At 42.0% G+C, this 18,234-nt stretch overlaps 1 protein-coding gene across 1 annotated transcript; it reads left to right on the top strand.

Annotated features, from left to right (window-relative positions):
- The first annotated feature begins 10,189 nt into the window (after nucleotides 1–10,189).
- NPY (neuropeptide Y) lies at nucleotides 10,190–17,618 on the top strand. Its single transcript, XM_032483847.1, has 4 exons — nucleotides 10,190–10,368; nucleotides 11,284–11,471; nucleotides 15,500–15,580; nucleotides 17,420–17,618. Exons 2-4 carry the CDS (start codon nucleotides 11,284–11,286, stop codon nucleotides 17,442–17,444), a joined length of 294 nt encoding a protein of 97 aa, XP_032339738.1. The 5' UTR covers nucleotides 10,190–10,368; the 3' UTR covers nucleotides 17,445–17,618.
- Nucleotides 17,619–18,234: the final 616 nt, after the last annotated feature.

Below are 18,234 nucleotides of genomic sequence, written 5' to 3'. Positions count from 1 at the left end.
CAGCTGCCATTTCAACAACCTGTATCTCTGAGAACAAGCCTCTCATTTCCCATGGGACCATTTTCTATCAGTTTAAATGGACCCGTAGAAGTAGCTGGATGAGGGGAAATAACTCACAGAGGCCTGCACTTCCTGTCTCTGAGACTCAAGAGACCCAGTCTGTGGCAGCAGAATCCCTGACCAGCACTGTTTCTGCCATGGTCCCGGGTGTGGTCAGAATTCTTAGTGTCAGGTCTCAGAGTCTGTTCCAGTTACTTTACACAGAAGAGGATTTATTAAAGGGTAGACTCTTTGGAAGTAAGTGCTAAAAAAGCAGACTCTAGACTGAGCTTCCAGAAACAACTCCCCAAACCTCACTACAGAGCCAGGCCACCAAGAACGCTGCTATCTTTGCATCAGTCAGGAAGCTGCAGAATCTGGACTCTTCCATCAGGGCTGTCTGCTCCAGGCCACGTGGCTTCTGCTTCTATCCGGGTCAGGAAGAGGATATTGACACATAATTTAGTTCTTTCATAACTCAGTGTTCTTTAGACCTCTTTTTTTCAGTTAATAATATACCTGGAGAATAGGGGACATCTTAAATGTTATAACTCAATTTTGAATCAAAATCTCAAACAACTGGATCTGAACTAAGTCACATCTGAACCCTGGAAGCAAGCGAGGCCTGGAAACTGATGGCCACATGCCAGTTTCTGGACTCCTAGGAGGCTGAACGTGTCCTGCAGTGGGACAGCCAATTCCAGTATCCACACCCCCTAACATGGAAATGATGTAGCCTCACACTGAAAACTGAACGTTCCTCAAACTCAGCCCTATCAGAAATGAAGGTAGGACTCCTCAGTAAGTCAGTGGTATCACCTGAGCTGCAGGTTACTCTACACAGCATTTAAACCATCTACCTAGAAGGAAATCAATATCTTCCTAGAAAGTCTGCCTTCATTGTGGTGAAAAGTGCTTGTCATTCCCACGATCACATTTAAGGTTCTATTCACAGCAAAAAAAAAAAAGCATTCTGCTATTAGTTGTTGTGACTAGAAGCATGGGACTTGAGATTAATACTACTACTACTACTACTAATAATAATATAACAACAATTTGTTAAAAAACTGTGACTGGTCAGAAGAACACAAGCCAGTCTCAACTCGGCACTGTGAGTGCTGTTTTGGAAACTTCAGTTTCTTCCTGCACATGGAAGAGTGGAGGAGAGAATTGTAGCTATTATCAGAATACTTTCAAATTTTAAAAATGATATTTTCCTGCAATTATCTAGATGTTTTAGATAAGTTTGGGGGTAAGTATGGTCCAAATAATCTTCATAATTGCCCCAATTCTCTAGTACATGTACTTCTAGACACTGCTAAAAATACATAGCAATCGAGGTAGTGCTGTCTGTCGGTAAACCCTGTTTCAGTTTCACAGAGAAGCTGGGAAAGAAATACAGGATCAAGAAACCTCTCTTCTCGCAAATGTAATAAAATGCACAAAAATTAGAATAGAAAAAAAAGAAAAACAAAAAGAAATAAAAAGAAAAAAAAGTTGGAAGCATCCAAAGTAAGGAAGAAGCACAGCTTCATAATGTAATAGTTTAAAAATAGTATCCATAGAGAGAAGATTCTGGAATTTGACTGTAGCATCTACCTGACTCCTCTGGAAGCAGCACAATGAACAAAACTGTGAAGAAATAAAGTTCTGAAAAGATGAACTGATACCTCTAATTTGGGGGGTAGTAGGCTGATGGTGTGAGGGATGGGGTTTGGAAGTGAAGCTCAAAAGTATCAGGAGTCTTTGTAAGTGGTTGCCTCTCTCCCTATGAGAGAGAAACAGATTCATCAGAGGTGGGAAGAACTACAAAGAATTGGCATTTTTGTTTGTTTGTTTTCATAACAAGATATAAGCAGGGAAGGGACAAATATGATGAATTCCTATCTTCATGCCTTTTCCACCCATATCTCAGAGAGGAGCAGGAGAGACCAGAAGGGAGAGGAGGAGAGGAAATGACTACCTAAGGCAGCATGTCTATGAGAGAAGAGGAGGCTTTGGGTTCCCTGGCACCTGGTGAACAGCCTGAAAACCAAAGGCTTTCCTCAGTGGATCAGATACACCCTTAACCATTCAGAGTAAACCTCAGTACAGAACTTTTAACTAAGTCACAGAAAGAGTCACAGTGACAAAGTCCTCCAACTGTGATACCCACAGCCCTGGTTCCCCCCTTCCTCCCCAGACCCCACCCAGTCCCATCCTCACCACCTTCTTAGACAACAGAAAAGCAGATGGAACACAACTCACAAATACAACAGGCCTACATTAGGCCTAAGGGGAGTAAAAAAAAAATGCATTACAAGTAGAAAAATAAATATAAGGCACAAATAGAGGTTTTCCCTTGTCAAAAAATAAATATCTAAAAATAAAAAAGGATAATATTCCAAAAGTCATAGAGGAAAAAAGTAAAGAAAATCAAGAATTTAATGCTGAATTCTAATCATGAATGCTTTTAGCTGCAAGTAGCAGAAAACCCAGCTAACTGTTGCTTCAACTATGTGAACATCTATTGTTCACTTAAGGAGACATCTAGAGGTTGGCAGTCCCAAGATCAGTTTGGCAGCTCATTGACTCATCAGTAATCTAGGCCCTTCTGACCTTTGAATTTTGTCACATTCTGTGTATTTGCAGTATTGGTCCTCACAAGCACAAGATTGCTGCCACAGCTCTAAGACTCACATCTGCACTCAGCAGTATCCAGGAAGCAGAGAGGAAGAGAGAGGAATCACAGCAAAGGATATGCCTCTTCGTTTTGAGAGAGGAAACACTTTCCTAAAAGTCCCAGCTTATTTATCCTGGTATTTCATCGGCCAGAAATGGATCACACATTCACCTCGAAATCTGTCGCTGGCAAAGGTAAGAGAATTATCATAATTCAGTCCCTTGTCTGGTGACGTTGATGTCAGAGCCAAATCAGGGTCTATTAGCAAAGAAGAAGGCAGGAGTAGCAACTGGAGGTTGGGGGTGGGGGCAGCTGAAATAACAGCCATTGTTCAGTTCAGATTATTTAGATCTGTTATGAGAGTCACTAGAAGAAATAAAACAGATCATATACTTCCCAAATTGCCAGAAATAGGATATAAAAAAACTATCACAGATCATAAAGCAAAAGATAGAAAGCAAAGGAAATGGCAAGGCTCCAGTAAAAAAATTAAAAACCACACAATGTAAAGTAAGATGATAGAACATTACATATATATCTAGCTTAACAACAACAACAACAACAACACCACAAAATATATATAATTAGTAAGTCAAAACCTCTAAAAAGAGAGCCATAATGGAGGATGTGGAACAAGCTGTAACTGCATATTAACTCATATCATTAAAGTCTGGTACTTGTACTTGTATGGACAGAAAGATGAATGGAATAAGACGGAAAGTCCAGAATTCGACAAGGAAATGTATTACTGTATATGTAAAGGTAGCATCCCAAAGCTATGCGGAAATTACAAACTTTCCAATAAGTGGTATGAGAAAAATAGTATTCAATCTAGAGAAAAATAAATTTGAAATCCTAATTTATTTACCATACTAGGATAAATTCCAGATCTTAATGTAAGGAAAGGAAGAAATAAAGAAATTATAAAAGTACTAGGAAAAACGAAACAAAAAAAAACAACAACAAAAAAGGGCAAATTCCTTTTTCTTTTCTTTTTTTTAAACTATAGGAGTTGGCAATATCTCTCTATAAATGGCCACATAGCAAATAGTAGTTGCAACTACTCAATTCCACCACTGTAGTTTGAAAGAAGACATAAACAGTATGTAAACAAATGGGTGTGGCTCTTTTCCAATAAAACTCTATTTACAAAACAAGTGAAGGGCTAGATTTGGCCCCTGAGCCACATCTCCCAAACCCCTGAGGAAGCTTGTGAAAGGTCTTTGAAACTAAGACTCAAAACTCAGAAGCCACAAAAGAAAAGATTGGCTACAGGCAGCTACAAATTAAAAACTTCTACAAGGCAAAAACTACACATTAAGCAAAGTCGAAAGATAAAATGACAAACCACAAATGCATATTTGCAATTCATTTCACAAAGGGATATATACAATCCCTAATATATACTACTTCTAGATTCTCTCTTTTCCTGTCATTTTTCCCTCCTCCCGCATTATTCCCTTCAGCAGGCCAACCTGCTCCTTTCCCTCCCATCTTAAAAGATTTTTCTCTTGACTCTATTTTCCTCACCAGTTACTGCCCCATTTTTTACTCTTCTTTGCAGTGAAACTCTTGGAAAAAATTATCTCCAATATCTTTCCTCTCTTTCTCCTTTAAACTCTGCCAGTCCACCAAAACTACTCTGGTCAAGACTTCTACATTGTTCAAAACTGCAGTCAATTTCAGCCCATGTCTTACTTTACTTTTCAGTAGCATTTGATGCAGATATTCATTTTCTCTTCCTTGGGGGAAAAAATTGTACTTGGCTTCAAGAACATCAAATATCAGACTCTAGGGTTTCCTCTCCCTCTCCATCTTAGGCTACTTTGCTCACCTGTTCTCATCCCTGAGCTGTCAATTTTGGGTCATGGCAGGACTCAACTTGGGGCTCTTCTTGTCTCTTTCTTTACTCAGTTCCTTGATAATCTTACACAGGAGCATCTAAGACCCTTGGAATCGCTGGAGGAAGAAGAGTGTCTTTTATATGCTGAGATGGCTGGTATCTGGGAGACCCTAGATGGCTTCAGAATAGGGGCTGATCACAGAAAGCCAAGCCATGATTAGAGGCTTGGAACTTTTAGCCTACCCTCCAAGGAGGGGAGAGGAACTAGAAATTGAGTTAATTGATTATATCTTTCTGATGAAACCTCTATTTAAAAAAAGCCCTAAACTATGGGGTCCAGAGAGCTTCCAGGTTGGTAACCACTTGGAGGTGCTGGGAGGGTGGTACATCCAGAGAGGACATGGAAGCTCTGAGCCTCTTCCCTGTATGCTGTGGATCCCTTCATCTGGCTGTTCATCTGTATCATTTGTAACATCTTTTCTAATAAGCCAATAAACATAAGTAAATGTTTCCATGAATTTTACGAGCCATTCTACCAAATTACTGAACCTGTGGATGAGTTTGTGGGAACCCCCAATTTATGGCTGGTTGGCCAGAAGAATAGTTGACAACCTCGGACTCAAGACTGTCTCAATCTGAAGTTGGAGGGAGTCTGGTGAGACTGAACCTTTAACTTTTGAGGTCTGCACGAAGTCCAGGCAGTTAGTGTCAGGACTGAGTTAAATGCTAGGACATACAGTCGATGTCCACTGAGAAATGAAGAATGGTTTGGTATAGAAAAACCCACACACTTTTCAGAAGTGTTGTGAGTGGAGTAAAAGAAAGTGTTCTTTCTTTTATCACCCAGCTGTCCTATGACCTCCCATTGGCACTTTCAATCTCTCTTCTCTGCCAATTACTTTTCTCCACAGAACTCATTATTCTAGACATCAGGAATATAATGGTGAACAAAACACACATCCTTGCTCTCATGGACCTTATACGTATGAAATGTTAGTGACACCAAGCAAATAATAACATGTATGACTGTATAACTAACTAGACAATTACAGCTATGAAAGCCTCCTTAAAGGGAAAGTTTAGGGAGCTATGGAACCACACAATGAGGCGAGGTGGAGAGAAACCTATTGTAGACTGAGGGATCATGGAGAAATGACAGGCAGGGTAAAACATGAAGGATAAGTAGGAGTTTGCCAGGCAAAGAGTCGGGGGGAAAAGAGAGTGTCAAGCAGAGAAAGCATGTGCAAGGGCCCTGGGGCAGGAAGTAGTCTGGCCTATTCAGGGCCCTCAAATTGTGATTTATATAAAATACTTAAGTTCTAAATCAGAGGTCTGCATACTTTCTATAAAGAGCCAGAGTAAATTTTTTGATTTTGTGGGCCAAAATTACAATCTTTGTTGTACAGTCTGTTGTAACTTCTTAACTTTGCCATTGCAGCAGGAAAGCAGACATAGACAATATGTAAATGAATGAGCATGGTGATGTTCTAGGAAAACTTATTGTGGGGGTGGCTCAAAAGCTGTAGTTTGCCAATCTCTGTTCTAAATTGTAACAGACCCCTTTAAAACTCAGTTATTAACCTGTTTCATAAAAATATTTATTCTGATCGAGACATTTATTAGGGATCTGTTATAGTGCTAGGAATCACACCAGGGATACACAAGTAAATAAAAAAATGTGTTGTCCCTTCTTTTATGGAGTTAACAGATATTAACAAATATCAATACAGTAGCTAGATAATACATCCAAAATTCAACTGTAGCTAAGGAAAATTAATGAAAAGTTCGGGGTCCTCTGAGAACTTATAATAGAGGATCTAATCTAGATCAGAGGACTAGGAAAATCTGAAGTGACATTACAAGGTAAAACTAGAATGATGTGTAAGTGTTGGTCAGGTAAAAGAGTTGACAGAGTGTCTTAGAGAGAAAACACAGCACAATGAAGACCCAAGAGGGGAAGGTTATTGAAAGCTTGTTTAAGGAGCAGAAAGAAAGCCAATGGACAAGAATATAGGGAATGAAGGGAAAAGTTATGTTAGATCACCTGCAACGTAGGTAAGGCTCAAAGTATGTGAGCCTTGAAGTTCAATTTAAGGATTCTGAAAATGTTTTGGACTTTATGTGGAATTTAGGAATTAGAAAATTAGGAATGTATGTTAATGGTAGCTCGATTCTAAACTTGAGGCTTGATCAAGATTATCTGAGCCGGACCACCGCCCTTCAGGTATGAGCCCTTAGCTGGAGGTAGAGATTTCAGACTCAAAAGCCACAGGAGTAGGTGAGTCTTCTTGTTTAGTGTGTGCAGACTGGAAAGGTTAAGGCTGGGCTTTGGGTACAGAAGGAAAAGTTAGCAAAGGAGACTGTGGCCAGTTCAGAGAGAAAGGAAGTGAAGGAGAGGAGACCAGCGAGGGCAACGGTCAGGAGAAGTCAGATAACTAGTAAAGGTCTGTGCAGCTTGCAGTTAGGAGGTCTCACCAACAGAGCTTTCACGGCTAGATTCAGGCAGAACCTATGGTGCCGTGGTTTTATGACCAAATTAAAGGTGAAAGAAGAGACAATGACTAGAAACGTGTTTTTTCTCCAAGCCTTACTATGTGAGTTTCATTTCTGGTTAAGAAAAAGAGAAACTGGATTTGCCCTCCCATTTGAAACAACTGAAACGCCAGACAAAAATACATGAACCAACACCCCAAACATTGGACATCAAGCAACAAAGGACAGTGATCTCTTAGGAATGGGAAACAGGTGAGGGGAGCCCTACAAGCATCTCAGCCCACTGCCTGAAGAAATCATCCCGGCTGCAGTGCTGAGGGAGGAATTAAAACAGAGCCTGGCAGAGGAGATGGGGCTGGAAATGTGGGAAGATGGGTCAGCTGAAGCCACAGGTAGAGAACTAGATAAGAAAGACATCACTCTGGAGACCTGCAAAGTGTCCAGCTCAAATATTTAATGGATTACTGATCAGATTGTGCACATGAGGAAACCACCTGAGACCAGGAAAAGAACTGCACAAAAGAATGAGAGGGAACAGTGTCCAGTGCTCACAAAGGGATGCAGATAGTGACTATTCCAACAGCCAGAGGGGAAGTTTCACAATTCAGGGGCATCAGCTATAAGTCAAAGTAAGAAGAAGGTGCCTGCTTCAGAAGAGGGGGAAATTAAACCTAGACTAAAGCCAGCTCTGCTCCCACCTCCAAATCTTAGATGCAAGACCCGAAATGGATCAAACTATTCCCAAGTTGTTATTTTTTTTTAACTATGTCCCAGAACAAAGATCAAAAATAGTTTTAGGACTACAAAAACATCCAACAAACAACTGATATTCTTTCCAAAATTATCAGGCAGACAAAAAAGGAAAATACAAACCATAATGAGGTGAAAATCAATCAATCCAAAGTAACACAGAAATGACACTGATGATAGAAGTAGTAGACAAGTAATTATTAATGTATATTCAAGAAGCTAGAGGAAAAAAATAGACATGCTGAGACATGAGAGATATAAAAAAAGATCCAAATTGAAATTCTAGAGATAGTAGCTATATGGTCTTTGTAGCAATTAGACATTGCACAAGAAAAGATTAGTCAACTGGAAGACATAGCAAGAGAAAGTGTCCAGTAAAACACACACAGGAAAAAAGAGCAAAACATAAAAAAACAAACAGACCATCAGTGAACTGTGGGACAATATACACCCACCACGTGATCTAGCCATTCTGCCCCCAAGTTATGTCCCCAAAAGAAATCAAAGCATATGTTCGTACAAAGATTTGTAACACATGTTTATAGAAACTTCATTTGTAGTAGTCCAAACTGGAAACAACTCAAAGTCCATGAGCAGTTGAATAGATTTTTTTTTAAGTTTAAAATACATCTATATAATGAAATACTACTGAGCAATAAAAAACTAGTTATTGATACATGCAACAACATGGGTGGATCTGAAAATAACGATGCTGAATGAAAGAAGGCAGACAAATTGTATATTATACAATCCAAAAATGCAAACAAATCTATAAAGACAGACCAATGGAGGAGGGGGGCGGGGAGTGACAGGAGGAAGGAATTACAAAGGGATGTGAGGAAACTTTTGATGGCGATGTATACATTCATTACCTTGATAGTGGTGAAGACTTCATGGGCATCTATATGTAAGAAAATACCCAGTGGAATACTATAAACATGTGTAGGTTAGTGTATCTCAATTGTGTCTCAACAAAACTGTTAAGAATAAACAAACATATAAACAAACACACTTGATTTTTAAACATAGGAGAGAAATGGTTCAGCAGCCAGAGGTGCCTCTCCCATTATCAAAAATGGGATCAAAGTTAGAAAGTGTTTTGCTGTAACTTTACCAAGGGCTCTTTGACATAAGCATCCCTGAGCAACGCTAAGAGCCTGGTATTTGTGTCCCTGGTGTATATTTGTGCAATATGGAAAGACGCAGTCACCTAAGTGAAAGGGAGGTTGGTCTTCAAAATTTCTAACATACATACACAGGATTGCTTGCTGTACAGTAACTGATATTTAATTCAATACTGTCAAAACAGCACAAAAACAAAATGTCAGTTTAACAGAATCACTTGTCATTTTAACATTAAAATAATGTAAACTCAACGCTTCAATTTCCTAACATGCCGTTTATTCAGAAAGATTCAGACTTTCAGAAGCATTCATTCAGGGAACTTTAAGACCTAAGTCCACTACATGAAATCCTGATCCTGTAAAAATAGTTTATGTATCTTACATATTCATTCAACAAGTTTAACGCGATGTGCAAACTAATGGTGATTTTTTAAATACATATATATACCTTTTTCATTTCGATCAACCCACATTCTCAATCAACGTTAATTGAACCTAAGCAGAACTAAGCAACGGGGCGCAGATAAAAGAGAAATCGCTATTCATTTAACTACCCAGTTGCTTTGTACCAAAAATTTTCGTTTGTGCTTTGAGGGGTCTCTTCGCTCTTCAAACTCCGCTCTTTTCCAGCAAATCCAGAAAGTGTCCCGCCTCTAAGCGGAGTTTTCAGTCGCTACACTCTTCAGGTACCGACCGGGCTCCCCGCGTTTGGGGGAGTTCTTGGTGAGGGCTGATCTCCAAGAAAAACAAGCTGGGAAAAGAGTCGAAGCCACAGAAGCCTATTCTCAGCCCCTTAGGACTTAGGCCAGGCTTCTGGGACCTGCTTTAAGTGCAGGAAAAGCCTGGGGGGCACCAAGTTTTCTACCCCTAAAGAGCTTAAAAGTTGTGCCAGCGCCGTTGCTGCGCAGATCCTGGAGAAGCTCCACAAAGTAGAGGATTCAGGTGCCCCCCGAGTCTAGCGCCCAACTGGTTGGTAGCCCCGGTGACAGGCGACAGAGATGCTCTGGGCGGCTCCTATCTCTGGCAGGACTAGAGGGGGCGCGAAGGACAGGGAGGTTTGGCCGTAGCAGGATGGCAGGAACTTGGGCTTTGGCGTGGTCCAGCGCCCTCGGAGAGCGCTGCCTCACTCGCCTCGTGCTAGCCCTCCCTTCCCCTGGCAGGGCCTGGCGCGGAAGAGTTGCGGTGTGGGTGGCTCCCGGAGCCGACAGTCGTGCGGCAGCCGCTCCAGCCCCCTCCCCCCAACCCCCGCCACTCGGGGGCGGGAAGCTGCGGAGTAGGAGTCACCGAGCGTGATTGCCCGAGGCCCCTCCCGCCTCGGCGAGGGAGCATCATAAAAGCCCTGTTGCAACCTGCTCTCGACACTCATCCACCTGCTCTCACCCCTCGGAGAGACGCGCCGGACCGCGGAGCACTCGTCGCCCAGCCGCGCCCGCGCGCCAGCTCGCCACCTCGCCACCGTGAGTGCCAGGACCCGCACGCTTGGCGGGAGCGAAGTGGGTAGGGGAGCTCCTGTGAACTTGCCCGGGGCTCCATCTCACCTTCTGCAGAGCCCTGCGGCGCTGGGAGGGCCGACTCCCCAACTTCCTACACATTGCGCCCTCCCCACGCCGAAGCGCGCCAGCCCCTCTTGGCGGCTGAATTCCACTTGCTTCTCCTTGTCCCTTTTCTTCTCCCTGACCTTCCGGGCTGAACTGTCCCTCTGGGTTATCTTTTGGCGGATATGGAGGGAGAACACGCCCCCCAAACCAGGGCAGTTTGCAGTTTCCTCGGGGGTCTCCGCCTGGAGGGTGGTTTCCCAGGCAGCCCCCACCCCCCCGCCCCCGACTGAGGAATTCTCGGAGCTTGGAAGACCGGCTCCTTGCCATTATTTGAGACTGGCCGAGCACAGTTCTCTTCCATCTCCCCCAAATTGCCACCCTAAATTACTCTCAGCCATCTCTGTCAAGTTCTTGCAGCCGGGCAAACCAAAAGTAGTAAAGAAGAAACTTCTCCTATCTGGGGAAGAGGGTAGGAAAGCATTAAGTCCTAACGCAGAGGGAGGAAATTCTAATCTGGCTTTTAAGTGTGGAAACTTGCGCCCGGGCTCCCCGAACTCTGCGCCTTTTGCCGCGGGATTAGGCTCTGCTACTTGACCGAAGTTGCTCAGAGTTTTCGGGCGGAGCAGGGGAGCCGGGCCAGAGCAGATCTTGACCTGAATCCGCGGGGTGGTACCCGCCACTCTCCGCTTGCCTTTGCGTGACTGGGTCGAGTGCCAGTTTGTGGGTGGGGAGGTGGTAGCAAGGGGATGGGCACCCGGGGAGCAAAGGAAGGAGATGCGGAGCGTGTGTCCTCTGAATCCCAAGCCTCCTCCTTTGCGTCTTCGGTGCCCGCAGATGCTGGGTAGCAAGCGACTGGGGCTGTCCGGACTGACCCTCGCCCTGTCCCTGCTCGTGTGTCTGGGCGCGCTTGCCGAGGCGTACCCCTCCAAGCCTGACAATCCTGGGGAGGACGCGCCAGCGGAGGACTTGGCCAGATACTACTCCGCGTTGCGACACTACATAAATCTCATCACCAGGCAGAGGTAGGTGGGCCACGCGGGACCAACGACTCCAGAACGCTCTCCCTACACACCCAGAGATGCTGGGACCTTAGACGACAGGAAACCTGTCTTTTTCTTCTTTGTATCCCAGGGCAGGTTGTATCAGGCCCATACTCAGCTCTCGGTAAATGTTTGCGCGGAGCACTGAGTACGTTCCCTCTAAAACTACACAAAATCCTAATCCCCAGACTCAGGTTCCCCAGGTGGTGTAGCTGACCATCTCTTCTCACCCACCCCCTTGTCTTTTTTGTTCTTAGGGCAGCTGAGGGAGTATTTGGAAACCTGGTTGGAAAAGTACCTTGTGAAAGGGGTCAGGAGGGTGCCAGGGAGGGGTTGGAAGGAGAAGATCAAGCAGTGTCTGGGAAAACAACAGCACAAACCAGGGAAGAAACAGTTGGGTCGCCAGATTTTTCAACGTGTCCAGACCAAATTGAATGACAATAGATTGGAAAAGACAATTAGAGCTATTTTCCCTCCTGTACAATGTTTTGTTGCAGTCTCAGCCCCTTACGTGAAACCCTGGTCCTAATTAGTAAAGATTTAGCATGAAAACAGTTGGTCTAAAATGCTGAGACATTTTTCATTTCATAGAGGATGAATTATGAAAAGGATATGCCCACTTGGTGCTTCATTAAGAAGAAACTTACAATGGTCTCCTCACTCTAGGGTGAATCGAGGGATTACATGTAATTTGAGAAATTGTCATCTTTATTCTGAACCCCTAGAAAGCTAAAATGAAAGGCCACATTTCACTCTCAACATCAAATCTTAAGTACAAAATCAAATCCAAACTATTTTACAAATAACACAGGATTTAAAAATTTGTTTCCAAACTGATTCTTCTCAGTTTTGAATCATTCAATATCTTATTGTAATTACTGAGATCAAATGACCTTAATAAGACGAAAGCAATGAGCCCTTTACAATCATTGATGTCATTTAACACACTTAAATTATGTTTTGTAAAGTGTCGTGTTTTGGTTTTTTATTTTTTTTTTTTACTATATTTCAGGGAATAGCTGGAAAGGATCCAAAGAGGGGGAGGGGGAGTTTATCTTTCTTAAAGTTTTCTTTTTTCTGTTTCATCAAAAGCTGTTTCACCCTGAAAATCTTTTTTTAAAGTACCAATTTCTTTAGAATCAGAAACACACGAAAGTGGCAGAATTGAGTAGTATTGGTTTATGATCCCTGAAGTCTGATCATTTTACATCTGATCATCGTAAAAGGCAAGAATGTTTTGTATCTTATAGACTTTTTAGAAAGTTAATTGCTTCAAATTCTTGCTTACTCTGTCATACAGACCAGAGAAAATAACTTGTACAAATAAAAAAGATACTTTTTTTTTCTAGGAAAGCCTTTGTTAGTTATTTAGCTTGTTAGAGCATGCAGTAGAACTTGTTTTGCAAAGATGATCCCCGTAAAGCTTTACCATTGTAGAAAGCTTTGACATTTCAAAATGTTTTCCTAGGTATTATTTTGTTCAGTCTTTACCACAAAGCTTTGAATTGAGTATAATTATCTCCATTTTACAAATCATGAAACTAAGATAGTTCATGAAAGCTTTTTTTAGGGGTGATTAAATTGGAGCCCTGCTACTGATCTTCCTTGGGTGTTATCACTGCCACCGGCAGTCAGGGTGCTCTCCAGCACCTTTGATGAGGAGAAAATAAGGGAAAGAGACTTGAGTTTCATGGGAAGAGATTCAGGTTGGTTGGGAAGGAATTGGTCCTGAAGCAGTTTTCTGTCTCATCTTCATATAAATTCCTACTTAGAAACCATCAGAGGCTTATGACCTGCACCCATCACCTCCATTCTGTACTCTTATCATCTTGCTGCCACATACATCCCTTCATATGCACATGTTCATATTTTTGAAGATTACATTTGTGTACATACATTTTAATTTGGCATAAATGGCTCTCTGATATCATTCTCTTTTCTTCCATTTTTCTGCTCAGTTCATGTTCTAAAGCTACATACTCCTGGTTCATTGCTTCCAAAAACAGCATCGTTTATTCTAGAGCATAGGTCTGCCACATTTTGCTTTTACTATCCCCTAAATCAGCAGTTCTCAGTTGGGACTGACTTAATGCTCCCCAAGATGTTGAGCAACATCTGGAGACAGTTTTGGTTGTCACAATGTAGGGATGATACTACTGGCATCTGGTGGGTATAGACCAGGGATGCTGCCAGACGTCCTACAAAGCCTAATACAGCCTCCACATCAAAGAATTATCCAGTTCAGAATGTTCAGAGTGCCAACATTGAGAAACCCAGCCCTAGATTAGAGTTTCTCCCTCCTGGTTGCATGTTGTTATCACTTGGGGAGCTTTTAAAATATACCGATGCTGGGCTGTGCCCCTGACCAGTTAAATCAGTCTCCTGGGTTGTGGGGAAGGGGCTGGGCTTTACAGTGGGTTTTAAAGCTTCATAGCTTGGTTCTAATGTGCAGCCAGGTTTGAGAATCTTTCTAGGGATGCTGTCTTTGAAAGTTAAAGCATTGTCGAGAAGAAGGATAATCCAGAATTAATTAGAGATGGAAGAACTGTCATCAGTGCTGCTCTGGGTACTGACTCTTATAACTGCAAATTCCAGTCCTACAGACTTAGGTTCTCTACTAGTAAATTGGAGAAAATATTCTTCAGTTCTTTAATTTACTGGAGCATGATGAAGATAAATGAGTTAAGGTTGCCCAAGAGATTTAAGATTGGTAAAATCAACTGATGGACAGAATAAATCTGTATAAGCAGCAGCCTGATACCACAACTCCAGAAAACCTCTGAGGAAATCTTACAAATGATGGGGGCGGGAGAGTTGGCTTTGTTTTTGCATCCCTTGAGTCCCAGCCAAGGAGCAATAACAGGAAAAAATTTCCCAAAATTCAGACTTAATTGTGCTTGATAGGCAGTTGCATATACCCTCTGTCAGCTTTGTTCCACTGTTTCCACTGCTAATCAATCTGTGCCAGGCTAACTTTTCACTTGTGAAAAAAAGCAGCTGCTGCTGTTCCAAAGCCTTTTCTGAGAAAAGGCAAAATAGCTTCTTCAAAAAATACTACTTGGTACAGATTTGTCAGACCCTTTATCAGGAAGAGTGAGAGACCCCAGCGTCCTCACTCACCGGGAGCCGGCAACATATATACCCTAGCAAGAAAACATAACCTCACGTTCAAATATTGTCTATCTACATCCTTCTATGAGAGAAAAGAGACCAAGAACATTTCCACAGACCAGCAGGATTCCTTTATGTTTACAGGATAGATTAAAATCACAGCATGGGAGAAGATTTTTAGATTTCGGCACCTCAAATACATATAGAAAATGTAGGACCCAGGATCTGTTCACAGCTGTAAGAATGGGTGCATTTCAACAGCAGTAATGTGCAGTCTTGTGCATCACTCTGTCACTTTCAAAGCGTTGTGACTTACATTGGACATTATATTCATCCAGGACTCTAATTTAAGCAGGAGCTATGATTTTATTTTTACAAATGGGAAAACTGAGATTCAAAGACACAGGTGAGTCTAGAACTTCAGTCTGCTGAGTCTTTCTAAGCCTGTTTCTGAAATACCATCCAGTCTCTTTGTTAAGATTTAAACTGACGTGTATCACTAGGACTATGTCAATAGCTAATTATGGAAACATTTAAAATCATACTTCAGTGTATTTTAATTTATTTCTTGTCACCTAGTTATAAAAGTATATATATGTATTGTTGTGATGGTATAGAAAGGTAAGAAGTTGACTAGGAATTTTGGTTAAGTTATATAATCTGCTAAGTTATTTACTAAGTATTTAAGCAAAGTTTAAATATATATGTAAAATTTGAAACCGTATTTATGTTTCTGTATCATATATGCTTCATTCACCTAGATTACTCATTAGCAGATGATGGACTGAAAACTTCTTTTAGATTTAATACCACAAATTTTCTTTTTTCCCTAAAGGTTTTTATGGTTCCTCCAAACTTGCTTTAAAGGATTTTTACTCCCTCTGCCCTCCCTTTTTTAGATATGGAAAACGATCTAGCCCTGAGACACTGATTGCAGACCTCCTGATGAGAGAAAACACAGAAAATGGTCCCAGAACTAGGTATGAAACAGCTTGTACGGGGCATTGTTGCAGAGGGCAAGTGCCCAAGGAAGGGAAATCAGAGAGGGCTGCTGGGAGGAGGCTTTGGGATGGGATCTTCCAGACCAGGGAAGGTTTAGGTAGAAATAGGGATGGGGAGCAGGGTGGGAAGGACATTTCTTTTCACATATTCATTTGTAAATCTCTAAACTTCTGTGGGGTGATACTTCTATCTCAAATTATTTGATGCTCCTTTAAAATTTTTAAATATAAGTGACTTTTACCTGATAAATTATAAAGAACTTCTAACTGGGTTAGATTGGGGAAGCACAGAGTAAGCCCCCATCTCTGCATTGAAATGACCAAGCGTCCGTATCTGGCCGAGGTCATCTTTAGTTCTTATACACTATGTGGAGCATCTCGACTGCCTGGGAAATGTCCCACATGGGTCTCACTCCAGTCTTCCTGGTTTTACATGAAGCTGTAGGTAAACTGAGGGATGCTCCTATTTACTTTTTGACATATTTTAGTTCAGCTGATATAACATCATAATTTATTGCATTCAGTGAATGAACATTCAATGACACATTCTTCTTAGGGGCTTGTCTGGAGCCCTGAGGCTTTCTTGGAGTGTGGAGCTGCCTTAGGAAGAGGAGCCCTCCAATATCTAGGTGTCAAACATTAGGCTGGGATCTTCTAGTGCCCCTGGACAAAGAGTGCTAGTGAAAAGGTGCCCAGACCTCCTCTGTTTTCATAACTGGCTCTCCTGTCCCATACCCACTGTAAGATCACATGGCATGTGGTTCATCCATTTCTGTGCTGGCTTGTCCGCCTTAAACCCAGAGCTCTACAACATCAAGAAACAAGTTCCCCAGAAGAGGTCACTAGAAGACTTGCTCAGCGAGTGTGACCGACGTGTCACTCTTCATTGGGGTTCTCCCTAGGATGCCACCACTTCCCTCCTGCTCTCCCTCCTCCATTCTCTTGTGAAATCGCCAGCCATCGAGAAGGTGGGGTCTAGAGTTGTCAGGTTTGTCTGAAGGAAGCAACAATCTGGACTGGAATAAAGCTCCAGGGCTCTTGTCCCTGGAGGCCCCAGCCCAGACTTAAACAGCAAATGCAAGAGATGCAGGTGGAAAACTCCTAAGGGTAGTTTTTAAATACTAAGCAGTCAGTGTTTTTTAATGTTTTATGAATATGCATATGAGGTTTACCACCGTAAAAAGTTTAGGATAAGCTGTACCCACTTAGGGTTGGAAATATAATCACCCAGACCAACTTACAGCCTTGCCGCTGCTCTTTGCTTTGTGACACAGTTGGTGCGTGAAGTAGAGTTAATTGCACCCTGATTGACAGCCTCAATCGTGCACTCAGAAGGAGATAAAACTTGACAGCCTTGCAGTTGCCTGTGAATGCTATTTTATTTAAAAGTGTTCTTTATAGTCTAATAAAGAACATCTTACCGCATAAAAAGCCTTGCAGGAAAACACAGGAAGCATATTCAGAGGTGAATAACAATAACTTTCTTATTACAGTTTCGTCTGATTCCTGTAATTTTGATCTTCAGAAATATTGCAGAGTTCTTCCGCTTCTTTGATAAAAACAGAGCCTTTTAAATACTCCCTCTGAGATTTGCCTGAGAGTCCCCTTAACATGAGTGAAAGCTAATCAGCTGGGTCTGTACATTATGCCTCTGTCTCTCGCTCTGATATTCACATGGCCTCCTATTTAGAATGCCAACAGGAGACTTTTCAACAGTTTCTGATCCTCTTTCAGCTCAGAACTGAATGTCTTACTCCTGCAAGCCTCCCAGGAAGTTGGGAAGCTTTTCTTACGAGGTTTGCTTCTTGTGTTTGACAGGCTGGAAGACCCTTCCATGTGGTGATGGGAAGTGAATATCGCTCTCCGGTCTTTGCCTATTTTTCAACCCTTATTTCATCCTGTAAAACTAGTCTGCGGGTTCTCCCACTGCATGTAGCCCTTGTGCTCACCTCCACAGAGTTTCCCTTTGCAATCACTGTATATATGAGTGTTTAAATAAAGTACCATGCATTCAAAAGTGTACACTCCTCAATGAAAAATCTGCTGTTGCAATAGTGAAAATTATTTTTAGTTATTCATTAAATCACAGTCTCCCTCAAGTAGCATATTCAAGGTTTGTATCACTAATATTCAAAGGCTGGCTGTGGAAGATATAAAGATAAGATTTGTGGTGACCCAGTCTCAGCCATGGGGTGTCCTATGTTCTGTGTGGAACGGCAGAAAGATTTGGAAACATTGCGCAGGGCAATGCTAATTTGGACCAATTTGCTGAACTTTTCCCCTATTCATATGGCATCCTTGTTAACCTTGTTAGCCTGTGCTGTCAGCAGAAAGGATTGCTGTGTAATAGCATTTTCTGCAACATGTCCTGTGTCTCCTGTGTCAAATATGGTAGTCACTAGGCACACGTGGCTTTTGAGCACTTGAATGTAGCCAGGAAAAAATAAGGAGCTGAGTTTTAAATTTTAATTTACCTGAACTCAAATAGCCATGCATTTCCAGCAGCTACCATATCAGATGGCTCACATCTATACATTTTCTTAGGCCATTACCTTTAGAATTTGAGGCATAAACAGAAGCGCAGAGTAGGATGATTACTTTTCACACAACGTGGGGCATGTTAATTAATTTAG

This window comes from Camelus ferus, chromosome 7 (genome assembly GCF_009834535.1).
Source record: "Camelus ferus isolate YT-003-E chromosome 7, BCGSAC_Cfer_1.0, whole genome shotgun sequence".
NCBI lineage: Eukaryota > Metazoa > Chordata > Mammalia > Artiodactyla > Camelidae > Camelus > Camelus ferus.
This window is presented reverse-complemented; position numbering and strand designations above follow the sequence as displayed.

Bases quoted from the DNA above. Each gene is read 5' to 3' on its own strand.
- NPY (XM_032483847.1), top strand. From the start codon at position 11,284: ATGCTGGGTAGCAAGCGACTGGGGCTGTCCGGACTGACCCTCGCCCTG. The intron at 11,472-15,499 runs GTAGGTGGGCCA...TCCCTTTTTTAG, and splicing joins AATCTCATCACCAGGCAGAG to ATATGGAAAACGATCTAGCC. The intron at 15,581-17,419 runs GTATGAAACAGC...TGTGTTTGACAG, and splicing joins GAAAATGGTCCCAGAACTAG to GCTGGAAGACCCTTCCATGT.